This window comes from Pantherophis guttatus, chromosome 1, assembly GCF_059756535.1.
Source record: "Pantherophis guttatus breed Tessera chromosome 1, ASM5975653v1, whole genome shotgun sequence".
In the NCBI taxonomy this organism is placed as follows: Eukaryota; Metazoa; Chordata; class Lepidosauria; order Squamata; family Colubridae; genus Pantherophis; species Pantherophis guttatus.
Genome location: NC_142063.1, coordinates 2,624,132 through 2,641,351, shown reverse-complemented (window position 1 = coordinate 2,641,351; position 17,220 = coordinate 2,624,132). Strand labels below are relative to the sequence as shown.

The 17,220-nt window shown below is 47.9% G+C and overlaps 1 protein-coding gene across 1 annotated transcript in view; it reads left to right on the top strand.

The window, feature by feature from the left end:
• Window positions 1-17,220, top strand: part of FBN3 (fibrillin 3) — a 210,627-nt gene that overhangs the window by 49,633 nt on the left and 143,774 nt on the right. Inside the window, exon 7 of the mRNA XM_087893746.1 lies at window positions 12,185-12,382. Coding sequence (XP_087749872.1) covers window positions 12,185-12,382 — 198 coding nt within the window. The remainder of the gene's footprint in view (window positions 1-12,184; window positions 12,383-17,220) is intronic.

Sequence of the window (17,220 nt, the reverse complement as noted above, 5' to 3'; positions counted from 1 at the left end):
AGTCCTTCTCTTCATTAAACTAGACCCACTCAATTCCTGCAACCGTTCTTCATATGTTTTAGCCTTTAGTCCCCTATAATCCTCTTTGCTGCTCTTCTCTGCACTCTTTCTAGAGTCTCCACATCTTTTTTACATCGTGGCGACCAAAACTGGATGCAGGATTCCAAGTGTGGCCTTATTACCAAGGCCTTATAAAGTGGTATTAACACTTCCCGTGATCTTGATTCTATCCCTCTGTTGATGCAGCCCAGAACTGTGTTGGCTTTTTTGGCAGCTGCTGCACACAGCTGGCTCCTATTTAAGTGATTGTCCACCAGGACTCCAAGATCCCTCTCACAGTTACTACTATTGAGCAAGGTGTTAAGGATATTGTTGTTGTGTTACCAACCAGCAGAGTGTAGAGCACAGAGAAACGTTGCTGAGAGCAATGAATAAGAGATATGCAAACTGGTTTATCAAAAGTTTACTTTATAGTGAAAAAACCATCTCATAGTCTTTAAACAAATCCAAGTCTTTGCCAGTTAAATCAGTCCGAAGTTACAGATATTTTCTTACCACACAAACAGTAGTTGGTTAGAATAACAAACTCACTCTGGTTCACAAACCACGATGGTAGCAGATCCATCCAACGATGATAGCACAGTAGTAGCAACTCCTCACACAATGGTAGCATATCATCAACTGAATATTTTACAGTACCTCAGAATATATATATTGCCTGGACAACTTGTTAGGCTCAAACCATATCCTAACACAAGGTACCACATATATACGGTACCTGTGCGTTTTGTTTTTCTTCCCTAAATGTAGAACCTTGCTTTGTTCACTGTTGAATTTCATTTTGTTAGATAGCCCCCAATATTCAAGTCTGTCCAGATCCTTCTGTATCTTGAGTCTATCTTCCGGAGTTTCGGCTATTCCTGCCAGCTTGGTGTCATCTGCAAATTTGATGAGTTCCCCATCTATCCCCTCGTCCAAGTCATTGATGAAGATGTTGAAAAGTAAGAAGTACCCCACTTCTCTCTGTGTTATTTGGCCTTTTCCTACTGGCCTTTGGCCATCTTCTTCTTCTTTATCTTCATTCCTTCCCTTCCTTCTACCTTCACCCCTGTTGGGTAGAAGACCTTGGTTCTCTTGGAGAAGACGAAGCGCCATTGGGAAGCAAACTGTTCTACCTTTTCTTAGTCAACTTCCTATCTGCACTAGGATCTCTTTGGGCACAGGTCTCCAAATATGGCAACTTTAAGACTTGTGGACTTCAACTCCCAGAATTCCTCAGCCAGCCATGCATGGAGTCCTTGGAGATTGGGCCAATCAGTCTGCGTGTCAGCGTTCCAAGTAATGCACCCATAGAAGCCAGAACTCCGAGGCAGGCAAATTCCTCAAAGAACAATTTATTGGATACATCATATTGGCACAGCTGGTGAAAACCGGCTCTGAGATTTCCCGCGGCTTTCACCTAATTAAAAAGTTTCCCCTTTCCCTCCCAAGTCACTGGTCATGCTGTCCAATCCAGGTGCTGGCCGGTTGCTTGGTTACTTCACTCCTCCTCTGGCCAGCCACATTCTGTGAGAATGTCCTTGGTTCCCACAGGAAAGCTTTATTGTTTTGGCTGCAAAACCCCATCTAACTATTTCCCCCCTCTCTCCAAGGGGCTTCAAAAATTTTAGCAAGGGGTTCTCTGCCCAGTTGCTGGGTGGGTGTGGCCATGGTGGGCGTGGCCTAGTCGGCCTCCTGCAACATGTCCCGGGGGTGGGGGGCCTTTTTGCCCTCCCCGGGTTCCGGAGGCTTTCCTCGCACCTCCAAGAAGGCGAAAACAGCCTCCCAAGGCTCTGGACGCCCTCTGGAGGCTGGAAACGGGCCTGTTTCCAGCCTTCCTGAACTTCCGGTAGGACCGTTTTTCGCCCTCCCTGAGACTCCGCATGCGCCCTGAACTCCAAAACAAGCTGCGTGGGGACTCCTGGGAGGGGAGGGTTGGGTGGTATAGTGGTAAGTATCCCCGCCTGTCACACGGGAGACCGGGGTTCGATTCCCCGACGGGGAGGCAGATGTCAGCGTTTCAACGCTGGTATAGAGAGCAGAGTAGAGCGAGAGATAAACTCTGACACTTTTGCCTGCCAAATCCCTTTGAAGCCGGGTTGTCGTGGAAATGAGGGGAGGGGGCACATTCCTGGGAAATGATGAGAAAAGGAGTCTGAAGAATGACTTGGAAGATAGCCAATGAGAAGCAGAGATTTGGGGATCGGAAAGGGAGGGATTGGGAGGCAAAAGGTCAGTCTTGTCCACGTGGAGTCATGATCCGGTGGCTGTGCTCAATTAAAGAAAGATTTCCTTAAAGATTGGCAGTTTGGAAATTCATTTAATTTTGAGATAGCATCGCAGTCTGACACAGCCAAGCGTGGGATTTGGGGGTTCTCCGAATTGCACAGAGTCTTAGCTAGAGGGTCTCCTGAACCCCTACGAACCCCCAGCACCCCACCCTTGCCTCCCTCTGTTGTAGCCTCCAAGATGGCTTCACTTCAGAGTTGACACTCTGGTTCCACTCGGTCTTGCTCTTGTGGCCACTCAGTCTTCAGTGCTTCTGATACCCCAACAATGACGGGTTTGACCCAGGGGTGGGTTCTAAATTTTTTTACTACCGGTTCTGTGGGCGTGGCTTATTTTGTGGGTGTGGCTTGGAGGTCATGTGACTAGATGGGCATGGCTAGCTGGTCAGAGTCATTTCTGGAAGGTTCTCGCACTTACGATCAGTCCTCACACTTACGACCCGATTCATTTGTTTGCTTTTAACACTGATCAGCTGTAGGGCGGCCCTTTGAAGCCCCGCGGCAAGAGTTTAAACAGTTTTTTTCCCTCTAGTCATCAGCTGGGACTCAGGAGGCAGCAATAGATTGGGGGTGGGATCAAATAAGAATAACGTGGGAGGGTGGGGGGGTGGGAGGGCGGGGGGGAGAACCGGTTTGGTGACGTCATATCGTCACCGCTACCGGCTCAGCCGAACCGGACTGAACCGGGAGGAACCCACCACTGGTTTGACCACTCTTGACTCAACAGCAGTAACTGCGAGAGGGATTTTATTTTTATTTTTTTTAATTGGTTCGATTTATATGCCGCCCTTCTCTGGAAACTCAGGGCGGATTACAATGCGTTAAGCAACAGCCTTCATACTTTTTGTATATACCCGCTTAGTAGGGCTTTCGGGGCCCCCCATGCGGTGTTCTTTTTTATACAAAGTCAGCTTATTGCCCCCACAATCGGGGTCCTCATTTTACCTGCCTCGAAAGGATGGAAGGCTGAGTCAACCTTGAGCCTGGTGAGATTCGAACTTGCAGTAATTGCAGGCAGCTGGTGTTACTTAACAGTGCTTTAGTCTGCTGTGCCACCAAGGCTCATTTTGGAGTCCTAGTGGACAATGTAGGCTGGTGACCCCCAGGGGGAGGGCCTTCTCTGTGGGGGCACCCACCCTCTGGAACCAACTGCCCCCAGAGATAAGGAGAATCCAAGACCTCGGTGCCTTCCGCCATGCCTTTAAAACTTTCTTTTTTCAGCAAGCCGGGCTGGTTTAACACTTTTAAATGTTTTTAACTGGTTTGTCATTGTTTTTTAATTACGGGGCCAAATTTATATATATCTTTTTAATAGTATTTTAATGTTTGTAGTTTATGTTTTTATTTGGCTGTACACCGCCCTGAGTGCTCAGGGAGAAGGGCGGTATATAAATTTGATATAAAATAAATAAATAAATAAAATAAAATCCCTTAATTATGAGCCCTCAGTTGCCAAAAAAGCCAACCCAGTTCTCGGCCGCATAAAAAGAGGGATAGAATCAAGATCACGTGAAGGGTTAATACCGCTTTATAAGGCTTTGGTGAGACCACACTTGGAATCCTGCATCCAGTTTTGGTCGCCATGATGTAAAAAAGATGTTGAGACTCTAGAAAGATGGGCAGAGAAGAGCAACAAAGATGATTATGGGACTGGAGGCTAAAACATATTTATTTATTTACTTATTTACTTAATCAAATTTCTATACTGCCCTACTCCCGAAGGACTCAGGGCGGTGAACAGCCAAGATAAAATACAGATAATACAAATATTAAAAATCCCTTAAAATTATTAAATATTTTGGCCGAAACACAGATTAAAACACCCAATTTATAAAATCACGAATTAAAAAATTTAAAAAATAATTTAAAAGAGGGGAGTTAGGCCAGGCCAGCTTGCTGAAATAGAAAAGTTTTGAGAGCACGGCGAAACGTGCGCAGGTCCGGGATCTTCCGTATCTCTGGGGGGAGCTCGTTCCAGATGGTAGGTGCCCCCACAGAGAAGGCTCTCCCCCTGGGGGCCACCAGTCGACACTGTTTGGCCGACGGCACCCTGAGGAGCCCCTCTCTATGGGAGCGTACTGGTCGGTGAGAGGCTATTGGTAGCAGAAGGCGGTCTCATAGATACCCCGGTCCGATGCCATGGAGCGCTCTAAAGGTGGTAACCAAAACCTTGAAGCGCACCCGGAAGACCACCGGGAGCCAGTGCAGCTCGCGCAGGAGGGGGGTCACATGGGAGCGCCACGTCGCTCCCATAACCACCCGCGCGGCCGCATTCTGGACCAGCTGGAGCTCCGGGTGCTCCTCAAGGGGAGCCCCATGTAGAGAGCATTGCAGTAGTCCAAGCGGGAAGTGACAAGAGCATGAGTGACCGTATTTAACGAGTCCCGATCCAGAAAGGGACGCAACTGGCGGATCAGGCGAACCTGATAAAAAGTCCCCCTGGCCACGGCCGTCATGTGCTCTTCTAAAGACAGCCGTGAGTCCAGGAGGACACCCAAGTTGCGAACCCTCTCCGTGGGGGCCAATGACTCGCCCCCAATAGTCAGTGATGGCACCAACTGACTATATCGGGATGTCGGAAACCACAGCCACTCGGTCTTGGATGGGTTGAGCCTGAGTCTGTTTCTCCCCATCTCCCCATATGAAGATCGGTTGCTAGTTTAGCAACAGAAATTTGGAGCTCAATTGAAGTTGTGACACAAGGGTTGCTTGTATTTCTGTCTTCAGAAGCTTTGCCAAAAAGGGGTCCCGACTTCTTTATCTGCTGTCCGGAAAAGCTATTTTTGCACAAGTGCTGTCCGATTTAAGAGTGTGCTTATCGCGTCTCCGTCCACTTTAGAAACATCCGTGCCTTCTGAGATTAGGGTATTTGCTAGAAGTGCCTTTCCAGGTAACATCTCATGAGCATCCGGACTACGAAGTGAGAATGTCGGCTAATGCAGTTGTCAGTGTTCCAAGGAATACATCCCATTCCATAAGAACTCCGCGGAAGGCCTATTCCTCAAAAAACATTTTATTGGGATATATCAAATTGGCTCGGCATTTTCTTGGTGAAAAACCGGCTCTAAGTTCCCGCCAGGTTTTACACCCAATTAAAAGTAAAGCTTCGTCACTTTCTCCAAGAGCAGGGGTGAAATCCAGCAGGTTCTAACAGGTTCTGGAGAACCGGTAGCGGAAATTTTGAGTAGTTTGGAGAACCGGCAAATACCATTGGCCCCAGAGTGGGGTGGGAATGGAGATTTTGCAGTATCCTTCCCCTGCCAAGCCCGCCAAGCCACACCACGCCCACCAAGCCACGCCCACAGAACTGGTAGGGAAAAATTTTGAATTTCACCCCTGTCCCAGAGTCATCAATCACTTGGTCCAATCAGCATGTAGTCCAGTTGCTAGGTGACCTCAGTCTCCACCTCTCAAATACCTGCGCCCACGTCCTTGATTCCCAGGGAAAAGAACTTTATTTTGGCTACAGCACCCCAACTATCTCAACAACCCACCCACTCCCTGGTCCCTTTGCTCCAGGCTGTGTCGGCCCTGAAGCTGTGAGAAGAAGAAACTAGAAAAACTACAAAAGAAAATGTCCACAGTTCAGCCAATTTTACGGTTGACACAAACCGGACTCCGAGGCAAGGAGATCCCTCAAATATTATTTTTATTGGACATATCATATTGGCACAGGCTGGTGAAAACTGACTCTAAATATTCCCATGGTTTACACCTAATTAAAAGTAAAAGTCCCCCCCTCCCGCCAATCATTCACATGGTCCAATCAAAATACCGTCTGCTTGCCTGGTAACATCACTCCTCCTCTCTCCGGCCATCGGTGGGAATGACCTTGGTTCCCAGGAGAAAGTATTTTGTTTTGACTACAAAACCCCAGCTATCTCTATTCCCCTATCCCTATCCCTCAGCTTCAGTGTCGCAACCCTGAAGCAACAAAATGGCTTCGGTCAGACCAGCTTCGGGGTTGACAGGAGTCTTGGGTTGCTTCCACACAGGTACAGTCAGTCCTTGACTTACAACTGTTCTTTTAGTGACGGTTTGAAGTTACAACTATCAAGCCTGCCACATCTCAAACCTCTAAATAAAAACAATCCTTGGCTCCGTTTGTTGAGAAAGGTATAGTTTATTAGAGATCAATTAGGTAGTCCTCGGCCTACAACATTTCCTTTAGTGACCGTTCAAAGTTACCACATCACTTTAAAAAGTGATGACCGTTTTTCACAGTTACGACCTTTGTGGCTTCCCCATGCTCAAGTCATCAAAATTCAGACACTTAGCAAGTGGTTCATCCTTATGACGGTCGCAGTGTCCCGGGGGTCACGTGATCCTCTTTTGTGACTTCCTGACAAGCACAGTCAAAGGGGAAGCCAGATTCACTGAACAGCTGTGTCGCTAACTTATCCGCTGCAGGGATTCATTTAAGAACGGTGGCAAGAAAGGTCGTAAAATGGGGCAAAACTCACTTAACAAATGTCTCACGTAACAACAGAGATTTGGGGCTCCGTTGTGGTTTTAAGTTGAGGACGACCTGAATTGCAATAGTGCAAAGCCAGAACTGAAAATCGCACGCCAAAATCCCTAAGTGTCAGGCCTGTCCCAGCTTGGATAGTCAGAAAAGAAAGACCCTTGAAGCCAAGTGGTTACAGCGTAGCAAAGCCAGATCTGAGAATTTCAGGGCGATCACAGGAGCACCACCCCCCAGGATGCTGCAATTGTCGTAGTCCCATGCGAAGCACCCAAATTTTGATCCCAATGACTATGGGGATGATGCCACAGTTGTAAGTGCGAGGAGCAGTATTCAGCCTCTCTTCTCCTCCCCCCTCCCGCCGTTGTAACTTCAGATACTCGCCAAACAATGGTTTGCAAGATGAAAGAAATCTACCCCCCTTGTACTCCAGCAGTTGAGAGGGCGTTCTCCCTAAAAACACGGCTAAGGTTCTAGTCCTCATGGAAGTTGGCCAAGGGTGGGCTTCTGTTGGGAAGAAAAAGAACAAATGGGTTACTGGCAGGGGTAAAATGTTCCCGGTTTGGACCGGATCACCCGATCCGGTAGCGATGGCGGCAGGCGGGAGAACCGGTAGCAAAAATCCCTGCACCCCCCCCCATTGCCCAGCTGAGCCGTGCAATCATCAGAGGCTTTTTATTTTTTACTTTTAAAAGCATTTTTTCTACAACTTCTTCCGCTGAAAAAATGCTTTTAAAAGTAAAAAAAAAAGCCTCTGATGATCACACGGCTCAGCTGGGATCGTCAGAGGCTTTTCAAAGCATTATTTTAACCACCTCTTCCGCCGAAGAGGTCGCAGAAAAAAATGCTTTCAAAGTCTCTCTGACAATCCCAGCTGAGTTGCCTCTCTGATGATCAGGCAACTCAGCTGGGATCGTCAATGAGGCTTTTAAAAAAATGCTTTGAAAAGCCTCTCTGATGATCAGGCAACTCAGCTGGGATCGTCAGAGAGGCTTTTAAAGCATTTTTTTCTGCAACCTCTTCGGCGGAAGAGGTGGTTTAAAAAATGCTTTGAAAAGCCTCTGACGATCTCAGCTGTGTTGCCTGATCGGCAGAGGCTTTCAAAGCATTATTTTGCATTTGCAGAAAAAATGCTTTGAAAAGTTTTTTTTAAAAAAAGTTGGCCACGCCCACCCAGTCACATTACCCTCACCACCAAGCCACGCCCACAGAACCGGTAGTAACAAATTTTACATTTCACCCCTGGTTACCAGGTGCCTTAAAATTGTGTTTTGGGACAGGACAGAGTTGACCATGTGGGGCAGTTTACAGCCTTTCTCGTGTACGGAGAGGGGGGGGGTCAATCCCATGTCTGAGCCTTAATAAAATTTGATTGCAGCCTCATTAAATCTTTGATCACCTGACCTCTTCCAATTAGATCCAGATGTGCTCTGGCCCTCCGCCAGCTCGCCCTCCCCTCCCCTCCCCTTCCCGCCCCTGCCTAGGCACTGCAGACAGCTTCGGCTGTTCTCCGTCACTTGCTGGGAACTTAAATCAGGAAATCTATTTTTGTCCATTTCTCTGCCTTCCCCCCTTCTCCCCCCTTCCCCAAGTCTATTTTGGGAGCAGGACTTAAAAAGAAAAAGGGGGGAGGGTGTCTGGCTCCTTCCTTCCCAAAGGTTGGCCTTGGGGGTCCTGTTCAGTCTCCAGGATGGGCTTTCTCAACCGGGGGTAATGTTAAGATGGGTGGACTTCAACTCCCAGAATTCCCCAGCCAGGATGAGGAATTAAACACACTTTAAGAGGGGGGAGGAATGTGGACTTTGCTGTCTTCGAAAGAGTGGCCTTTGTCTTTTAAATTCAGATGGACTGCTGAATCTTGTCCTGATGGGTTTGTTCTCCTAGGTTATGCCACGCGTTTGTGAAGTGGCTGTTTTGTTTCCCCAATATACAGATCTGCACAGGGCTCACTGCATTGTGCTGCATCTACCACGTTGCTCAGTTTCTGTCTGGGTGTTTTGTCCTTGGGGTGAACAAGCTTCTGCCTTCGTGTATTCTTGGGTTTGAAGTGTGCACGTATGTTGTGTTGGCTGAAGATCCTCCTGAGCTTTTCCGATATTCGTGCTAGGGATTATAGCTGAGTCACTGGACCACACCCCAGAGACTATATAAGAGAGGGTGGTGGCTGGTAAAACTCCGTGACGAACAAAAACTAACTTTGGCTAGTCACTTGAACAACGTCTGAAGCTGCCGAAGGGATATTGTTTTGCTGGACTATTTGCAATGCGTATGTAATTTTATGTTATCTGTTGCAGTAAAACTCTTGGCAGACGGTGATTATATTGCTGCCAAGTTTGAGGTAACGACCTGTGTGCATGCCAAGTGCTTTCTTAACCCTCGGCTGGCTGTGTTTGTGTGTGTGTGTGTAGACGGGGACAGATCAGCAAGAACGGTCGTACAATGGGGCAAAATTCACCTAACCACAGCCTTGTTGAGTAACAAGAATTGTGGGCCAATTGCGGTCATAAGTTGAGGGCTACCTGCATTTGAGAAAATCAGCCAGAACATCCCCAAATGTTTAGGCAGGACCCTTGTAACGGATAATATACACGTTTGTCAGCCTGCAGGGTCCCACCTGTGCCCAACCACTGACTCTGAGACGTTGATGCTGGACCCCTTGCTAAAATAAGAGGAGGACACCCACCATCCTCTTTTAACGACCCCATAACCCTTTGCAGGGTGGAGTTTTGTTTGTTTTGTTTGTTTTGTTTTTATTAAATTTATATACCGCCCTACTCCCGAAGGACTCAGGGTGGTGAACAGGCACAAAATAAAATACATAGATACAAAAGTTAAAAGACATAATTAAAACCAGATTAAATAATTTAGCCCGAGACAATTAAAAATCCCAATAATTTAAAACAGATTAAAATTTCGATTTAAAAGAATTTTAAAACAGGGGAGAAAATTAGGCCAGGCCGGCTTGCTGGAATAGGAGGGTCTTAAGAGCACGGCGGAAAGTGCGCAGATCCGGGATCCTCCGTATCTCTGGGGGGGAGCTCGTTCCAGATCGTAGGTGCCCCCACAGAGAAGGCCCTCCCCCTGGGGGCCGCCAGTTGACATTGTTTGGCTGACGGCACCCGGAGGAGCCCCTCTCTGTGGGAGTGTATTGGCCGGTGGGAGGCTGTTTGTGGTAGTAGGCGGTCCCGTAGATAACCAGGTCCTAAGCCATGGAGCGCTCTAAAGGTGGTAACCAAAACCTTGAAGCGCACCCGGAAGACCACCGGGAGCCAGTGCAGCTCGCGCAGGAGAGGTGTCACACGGAGCGCCATGTTGCTCCCATAACCGCCCGCGCGGCCGCACTCTGCGCCAGTTGGAGCCTCCGGGTGCTCCTCAAGGGGAGCCCCATGTAGAGTCTGGGCAACTGAATGGAGCTGAGTATTTCCTGGCCGGATGCTCTGCCTGTCGCCAATGCGGAGTTTTGTTCAGCAGATATATTCTCATTGTGCCCAGAGAGAGAAATATCTGCCTCTACCTAAGATTGAATTCACAACCTCCTGATTGTGGGGTGAGAGGCTCCACCTCTAATCCATCACACCACACAGGAGGACACCCACCACCGCCGCCCCCCAAATTCCTGCAAGCTGCCCACCCCTGCAGCCTCGGACCGGCGGCTAAAATCAACGATGACGGCCAGAACGTGGGAAAGGCAGTCCGCGCCGGAGGCCAGGAAATTAAGAAAAGATGTTTTCCCTGCCCTGACAATGCCTCGCTTGTCCTTCAAGACCCCCGTCCTTCTTTGCAGATGGCTGGGCTGGGTGGGTGGGATCTCTCCTTGGGTCTGTCGGGTTTCAAAGGCAGGAAATCTCAGTGGGTCACCCCGTTGACCGAATCCCGTGGGGAGGGTGGAGATGAAGAGTTGGAAACCCCTTCGAGAGGCGCTTTCCAGAGTTTAAAAACGTGGTCATTCCCGAAGGGGTTGCGGGGAGATTGTCCAGCTGCAAAATGGGGGAGACTGAGGGGTGTCCCCCCCACTCCCCTTTAGTGTATTGGGGAGAGGAAATGTCATTTTTTCGGGTGGTGTAAAGTCTACATCAATATGTTTGCCGTTCTGGAAATTGTTTTTTCATCCACCCGATTTATCTTCTTTCGCTTCTCTTCCTCCTATTTTTCTTCCTCTTCTTCTCCCTCTCTTTTCCATCTTTTCCTCTTCTGTTTGTCTTCTTCTCCTTCTCTTCCTCTTCTTCTGCCTCTTTTTCCCTCCCCTTCTTTTCTTCCTCTTCTTGTCCCTCTCCTTTTTCCTCTCCTCTCCCTCTTCCCTTTCACCTTTTTCTCCTCTTCTTTTTCTCTGTTTTCTTCTCCTTCTCTTCCTCTCCTCCTCTTCATCTTTTCCTCCTCCTCTTTTACTTCTTCCTCTTTTCTCCTTCACTTCCTCTCTCCTCCCTTTCCCTCTTCCAGTCCTCTCTCTCTTCCACCTTTTTCTCCTCTTCTCTTTCTCTCCCTTTTCTTCTCCTTCTCCTTCTCATCCTCTTCTTCTCTTCCTCTCTCTCTTCACCTCTACATCCCTCTCTTTTTCTCTTTCTCTTTTTCTCCTCCACTTCCTCTCTTCTCCCTTTCCCTCTTCTTCCTCTCCCTCTTTTCCTCCAATCCTCTCCCTCTTCTTTCCTTGTCTTCCTTTTCCTCTTCTTCCTCCTTCCTCTTCTACCTCTTCCTCTCTTTCCTCCTCTCCTTCTCTTTCTTCCTTCTCCCCTCTTCCCTCCTCCTCTCCTTCCTCTCTCTTCCTCTTTCTTTCTGATGCTTTTCTTACTCATTTTAAATTATTCTTTTGCTGCCCAGAGCTTGTGCGTTGAGTGGGTGTCCGTGCAAATCAAATAAAAACAAAACTAATTTCCACTATTTTAAAATTGCTGAAAGCCCTCAATGACAGAAACCACATTACAGAATAACAGAATTACAGAGTTGGAGGGGACCCTGGAGGTCTTCTAGTCCAACCCCCTGTTCAGGCAGGAAACCCTATACTATTTCAGACAAGTGGTTGTCCAGTCTCTTCTTAAAAGCTGCCAGTGATGGAGCACCCAAAACTTCTGGAAGGAAGCTGTTCCACTGATTCAAGGGGCACCTAGAAGATCCTCTTTCTTAGGGCCTCAAATCCCCTCCCCCAACTCTTAACCCCACTGACCGACAACAAGCCAACATTTGTCCAGAAACAGAGAACTGCCCAGCATTGGTAAAAATAGCTTCTCCAGGAAGCAAATTTGCTCACCAAACATTGGCAGCCCACAGACTGTGACGGGAGACGTATGCGAAGCCCCCTTTGCACCCTTCCTCGGGGGGGGGGGGGTGTCTTTCCTGCTCATCCAAGGGACCCCCATTTCTGGTTTAGCACTGACCACCATTCTTCTTTCTTCCCTAGATTACCGCACGGGACCCTGCTTCAGCCAGGTGAACAAACAGATGTGCCAAGGCCAGCTGAGTGGGATCGTGTGCACCAAAACCATGTGCTGTGCCACCATCGGCCGCGCCTGGGGCCACCCCTGCGAGATGTGTCCGGCCCAGCCGCACCCTTGTCGCCGCGGATTCATTCCCAACATCCGTACCGGAGCCTGCCAAGGTCTGTGGTGTGTTTGTGTGTGAGCCAGCTGGGGTTTTCCACAGTCCAAAAAATCAAGATGGCGGCCACAAATGGTGCATCCTAAGCCTTACAACCGGTGGCTCAGTGACCATTTGAAGTCACAGCGGATTTATCGTGGAGGTACATAGAACCCGGATTCAAAGTTCTGATGGTCGCAGACCCCTTAACCCACCCACCCACCCCACGGTCATGTGACTGAACTTCCAACCACATTTATAGCCATTTGCAGCTTCCTGCAGTCAAATGTCCATGTTTTATGATGTTTTGACCAGAATATCTGCACTTATTTCTAAATTTTGGCAAAACTGCCCCCCTGGAATGACCGCTGGTCACTGGTTCGCTGAGTGACTGTGGCATTCACTTAAAAAGTTGTAAAATCAGACTGGTCATGCCACTAACCAGTTTTATGACTGCCACAACATGCGAGCATGATGGGCAGGCTCCATGACAGTCGTAAGTCAAGGAACACCTGTATCACCCATGAATAGCAATAGCTATCGCACTTAAGACTTATATACCACTTCACAGTGCTTTACGGCCCTCTCTAAGCGGTTTACAGAGTCAGCCTATTGCCCCCAGCAATCTGGGTCCTCATTTAGTGACCTTGGAAGGATGGAAGGCTGAGTCAACCTTGAGCTGGTCAGGATCGAACTCCTAACAGTGAGCAGTGAGTTAGCCTGCATTCCAAACACTGCATCACTACGACTCTTACAAGAAAAAGAAAGGAAGGTAGACAAAGAAAAAGAAAGAAAGAGGGAAAGAAAGAAAGAGGGAAAGGAAGGAAGGAAGGAAGGGAGGGAGGGAGGGAGGGAGGGAGGGAGAGAAAGGAGGGAGGGAGAAGGAAGAGGGAGCAAAAAAGAGAAGAGAAATGAGAAATGGAGGAGCAGGATAGAAAGAAAAAAATAGAGAAAAAAGGGAAGGTAGAGAAAGAAAGAAAGAAATAAAGAAAGCAAGAGGGAGGGAAAGAGAGAGGGAGGGAGAAAAAGAGAGAGAAAGGAAGGAAGGAAGGAAGGAGGAAAGAAAGAAAGAAAGAAAGAAAGAAAGAAAGAAAGAAAGAAAGAAAGAGGAGGGAGGGAGGGAGGGACCGAGGGAGGGAGGAGAGGAAGGAAGAGGGAGAGAAAAAGAAGGGAAATGAGAAATGGAGGACCAGGAGAGAAAGAAAAAAATTGAGAAAAAGAAGGGAAGGCAGGAGAGACTAGAAGGAAGGAAAGAAAAGAAAGAAAGAAAAGGGCACGAAGGAAGGAGAGAGGGTGGGAAAGAGAGAAAGAGAGAGAATAGCAATAGCCCTTAGACTTATATACCGCTTCATGGTGCTTTTACAGCCCTCTCTAAGCGGTTTACAGAGTCAGCCTCTTGTCCCTTCCTTCCTTCCTTCCTTCCTTCCTTCCTTCCTTCCTTCCTTCCTTCCTTCCTTCCCATTTAGCCCTTAGACTTATATACCGCTTCACAGTGCTTTTACAGCCCTCTCTAATCGGTTTACAGAGTCAGCCTCTTGTCCCTCCCTCCCTTCCTTCCTTCCTTCCTTCCTTCCTTCCTTCCTTCCTTCCTTCCTTCCCATTTAGCCCTTAGACTTATATACCGCTTCACAGTGCTTTTACAGCCCTCTCTAATCGGTTTACAGAGTCAGCCTCTTGTCCCTCCCTTCCTTCCTTCCTTCCTTCCTTCCTTCCTTCCTTCCTTCCTTCCTTCCTTCCTTCCTTCCTTCCTTCCTTCCTTCCTTCCCATTTAGCCCTTAGACTTATATACCGCTTCACAGTGCTTTTACAGCCCTCTCTAAGCGGCTTACAGAGTCAGCCTCTTGCCCCTCCCTCCCTCCCCATTTAGCCCTTAGACTTATATACCGCTTCACAGTGCTTTTACAGCCCTCTCTAATCGGTTTACAGAGTCAGCCTCTTGTCCCTCCCTCCCTTCCTTCCTTCCTTCCTTCCTTCGTTCCTTCCTTCCTTCCTTCCTTCCTTCCTTCCCATTTAGCCCTTAGACTTATATACCGCTTCACAGTGCTTTTACAGCCCTCTCTAATCGGTTTACAGAGTCAGCCTCTTGTCCCTCCCTTCCTTCCTTCCTTCCTTCCTTCCTTCCTTCCTTCCTTCCTTCCTTCCTTCCTTCCTTCCTTCCTTCCTTCCTTCCTTCCCATTTAGCCCTTAGACTTATATACCGCTTCACAGTGCATTGACAGCCCTCTCTAAGCGGTTTACAGAGTCAGCCTCCTGCCCCCAACAATCCGGGTCCTCATTTTTACTAACTTTGGAAGGACGGAAGGCTGAGTCAACCGTGAGCCGGTCAGGGATCGAACTCCTGGCTGTGTGGGCAGAGTTTTTGCCAGCAGTGCCGCATTCTGACCACTGCGCCACTACGGTTCTGAACATGTGACCCCCCCCCTCCCCTGTCGTGGCTCCCCTCTTGCCCTTTTGGCTTAAACTTTGTGGACCCCAGCTGTGAGGATGGAAAAAAAACTCCGTCTCTGGGTTAAAAAAAAGGGGAGAGAGAGAGATTTAGGTGTCAGAAGCAGCTTCAAAAAAGAAGGAAACTTTTGAACACTTCTTCGAGTGGTGTAGAGCAGTGGTGGGTTTCAAAAATTTTTACTACCGGTTCTGTGGGCGTGGCTTGGTGGGCGTGGTATGGCTTGTGGGCGTGGCATGGTGGGTGTGGCAGGGGAAGGTTACTGCAAAATCCCCATTCCTCCCGATCAGCTGGGATTCAGGAGGCAGAGAATAGATGTGGACGGGACCAGTCAGAATTTTTACTACTGGTTCTCCGAACTACTCAAAATTTCCACTACCGGTTCTCCAGAACTGGTCAGAACCTGCTGAAACCCACCTCTGGTATAGAGCCAGCTGAATTTTCCTGTTGAATTGCAGCCTGTTGCAAGGGCTACCAAGCAGGATCTTCACATGCTGATCCATCTTTGAACCTGCCTTATGCCACGTCAGATCATCTGGCAGGCTGAGACCGGAGTTTCTTGCCCATACAGATAGTCCTTGATTCACAACAGATCATTGAGTGACCGTTCCAAGTTACGACGGCCCTCAAAAAAAGTGACTTATGGCCGTTTTTCACACTTAATTTAATTTAATATTTAAATGTATATACCGCCCTTCTCCCGAAGGACTCAGGGCAGTGAACAGCCAGAAGTAAAAAAAAACATCAAATACAAAATTTAAAAACAATTTAAAAATAAATTAAACATTTTGGCCCGACAGTTAAAATCCCCCATTAAAAATCCAAATTAAAATACACAATTGGAGAAATTAGGTCAGCCCGATTTACAACCACTGCAGCCTCCCCACAGTCAGGTGATCAGAATTCAGATGTTTGGCAACTGGCTCATATTTACGACCGTTGCCGTGTGCCGGGGGAGTCACGCGATCCCTTTTTTGCGACCGTCTGACCAGCAAGGTTCACGGGAAAGCCAGATTCGTTTAACAACCGTGTTCCTAACTTAAGAACTACAATAATCCGTTTAATAACAGTGGCAAGAAAAATCGTAAAATAGGGCAGAATTCGCTTTACAACTGTCTTGCTTAGCAGTGGAAGTTTGGGAGCTTAACTATGGTCGTAAATTGAGGATTATGTGTAGCTCAGGGTTGAAATGTTGGAAGGGGTTGAAGTGTCTATGGAGATTCTCCGCCATCCAGGTCACAGTTGTCCCAAAGGTGCTTTTTCAGGAGACAACTAGACTTTCTGATCTTTCTTTGAAGATGTTTCGCTTCTCATTCAAGAAGCTTCTTCAGCTCTGGCTGGATGGTGAGGAATGGAAGGCTTTATACTCCTTGCAGACGAAGCTGGTCATTTGCGTTCTTTTAGAGAGTCATTGAGGCTACCTGGAGGTTTACCTGTGTCCTCAAAGTCACCTGAGTGGTGCAACTGAGTGTGGGGCCTTCTTGGAACTGCTGAAAGGACCATGTTGTAGACTGCAGGTAAATGATGTTGTATCCCTCCCCCTCTGTATGGGATGAAAAAAGATCGGAAAGAAAAATCACCCAAAGACATCAACGAAGCCCTCAGAACATGTGGCTACCCCAAGTGGGCCTTCATCAAATCTCAAAAAAGACCTTGCAGGAGCTCCTCCATAATAGACAACGAAGAGGGCAATAAACGAAGCAATGTTGTCGTTCCGTACATTGCAGGAATATCGGAAAAGCTCAGGAGGATCTTCAGCCGACACAACATACGTGCACACTTCAAACCCAAGAATACACGAAGGCAGAAGGTTGTCCACCCCAAGGATAAAACACCCAGACAGAAACTGAGCAACGTGGTAGATGCAGTACAATGCAGTGAGCCCTGTGCAGATCTGTATGCTGGGGAAACAAAACAGCCACTTCACAAACGCGTGGCGCAACCTAGGAGAACAAACCCATCAGGACAAGATCCAGCAGTCCATCTGCATTTAAAAGACAATGGCCGCTCTTTTGAAGACAGCAAAGTTCACATTTTGGACAGAGAGGACCACTGGTTTAAAAGAGGGGTCAAAGAGGCCATCTATGTCAAAATTGAATGGCCCTCTCTCAAGAGAGGGGGAGGGATAGGAGGATCTCCTATCTCCAGTCTACAGCACAGTCTTTTCAGCAGTTCCAAGAATGGCTCCACAGCTATTTGTACTACTCAGGTGACCCTGAGGACACAGAAAAACCCCCAAGTGGCCTCAATGGCTCTCTAAAAAGGATGCAAATGACCAGCTTTGTCTGCAAGGAGTAGAAATCCTTCCGTTCCCCACCATCCAGTCAGAGCTGAAGAAGCTTCTTGGATGAGAAGCAAAACATCTTCAAAGAAAAACCAAAAGAAGTCCAGCTGCCTCTGGAAAAAGCACATTTCGG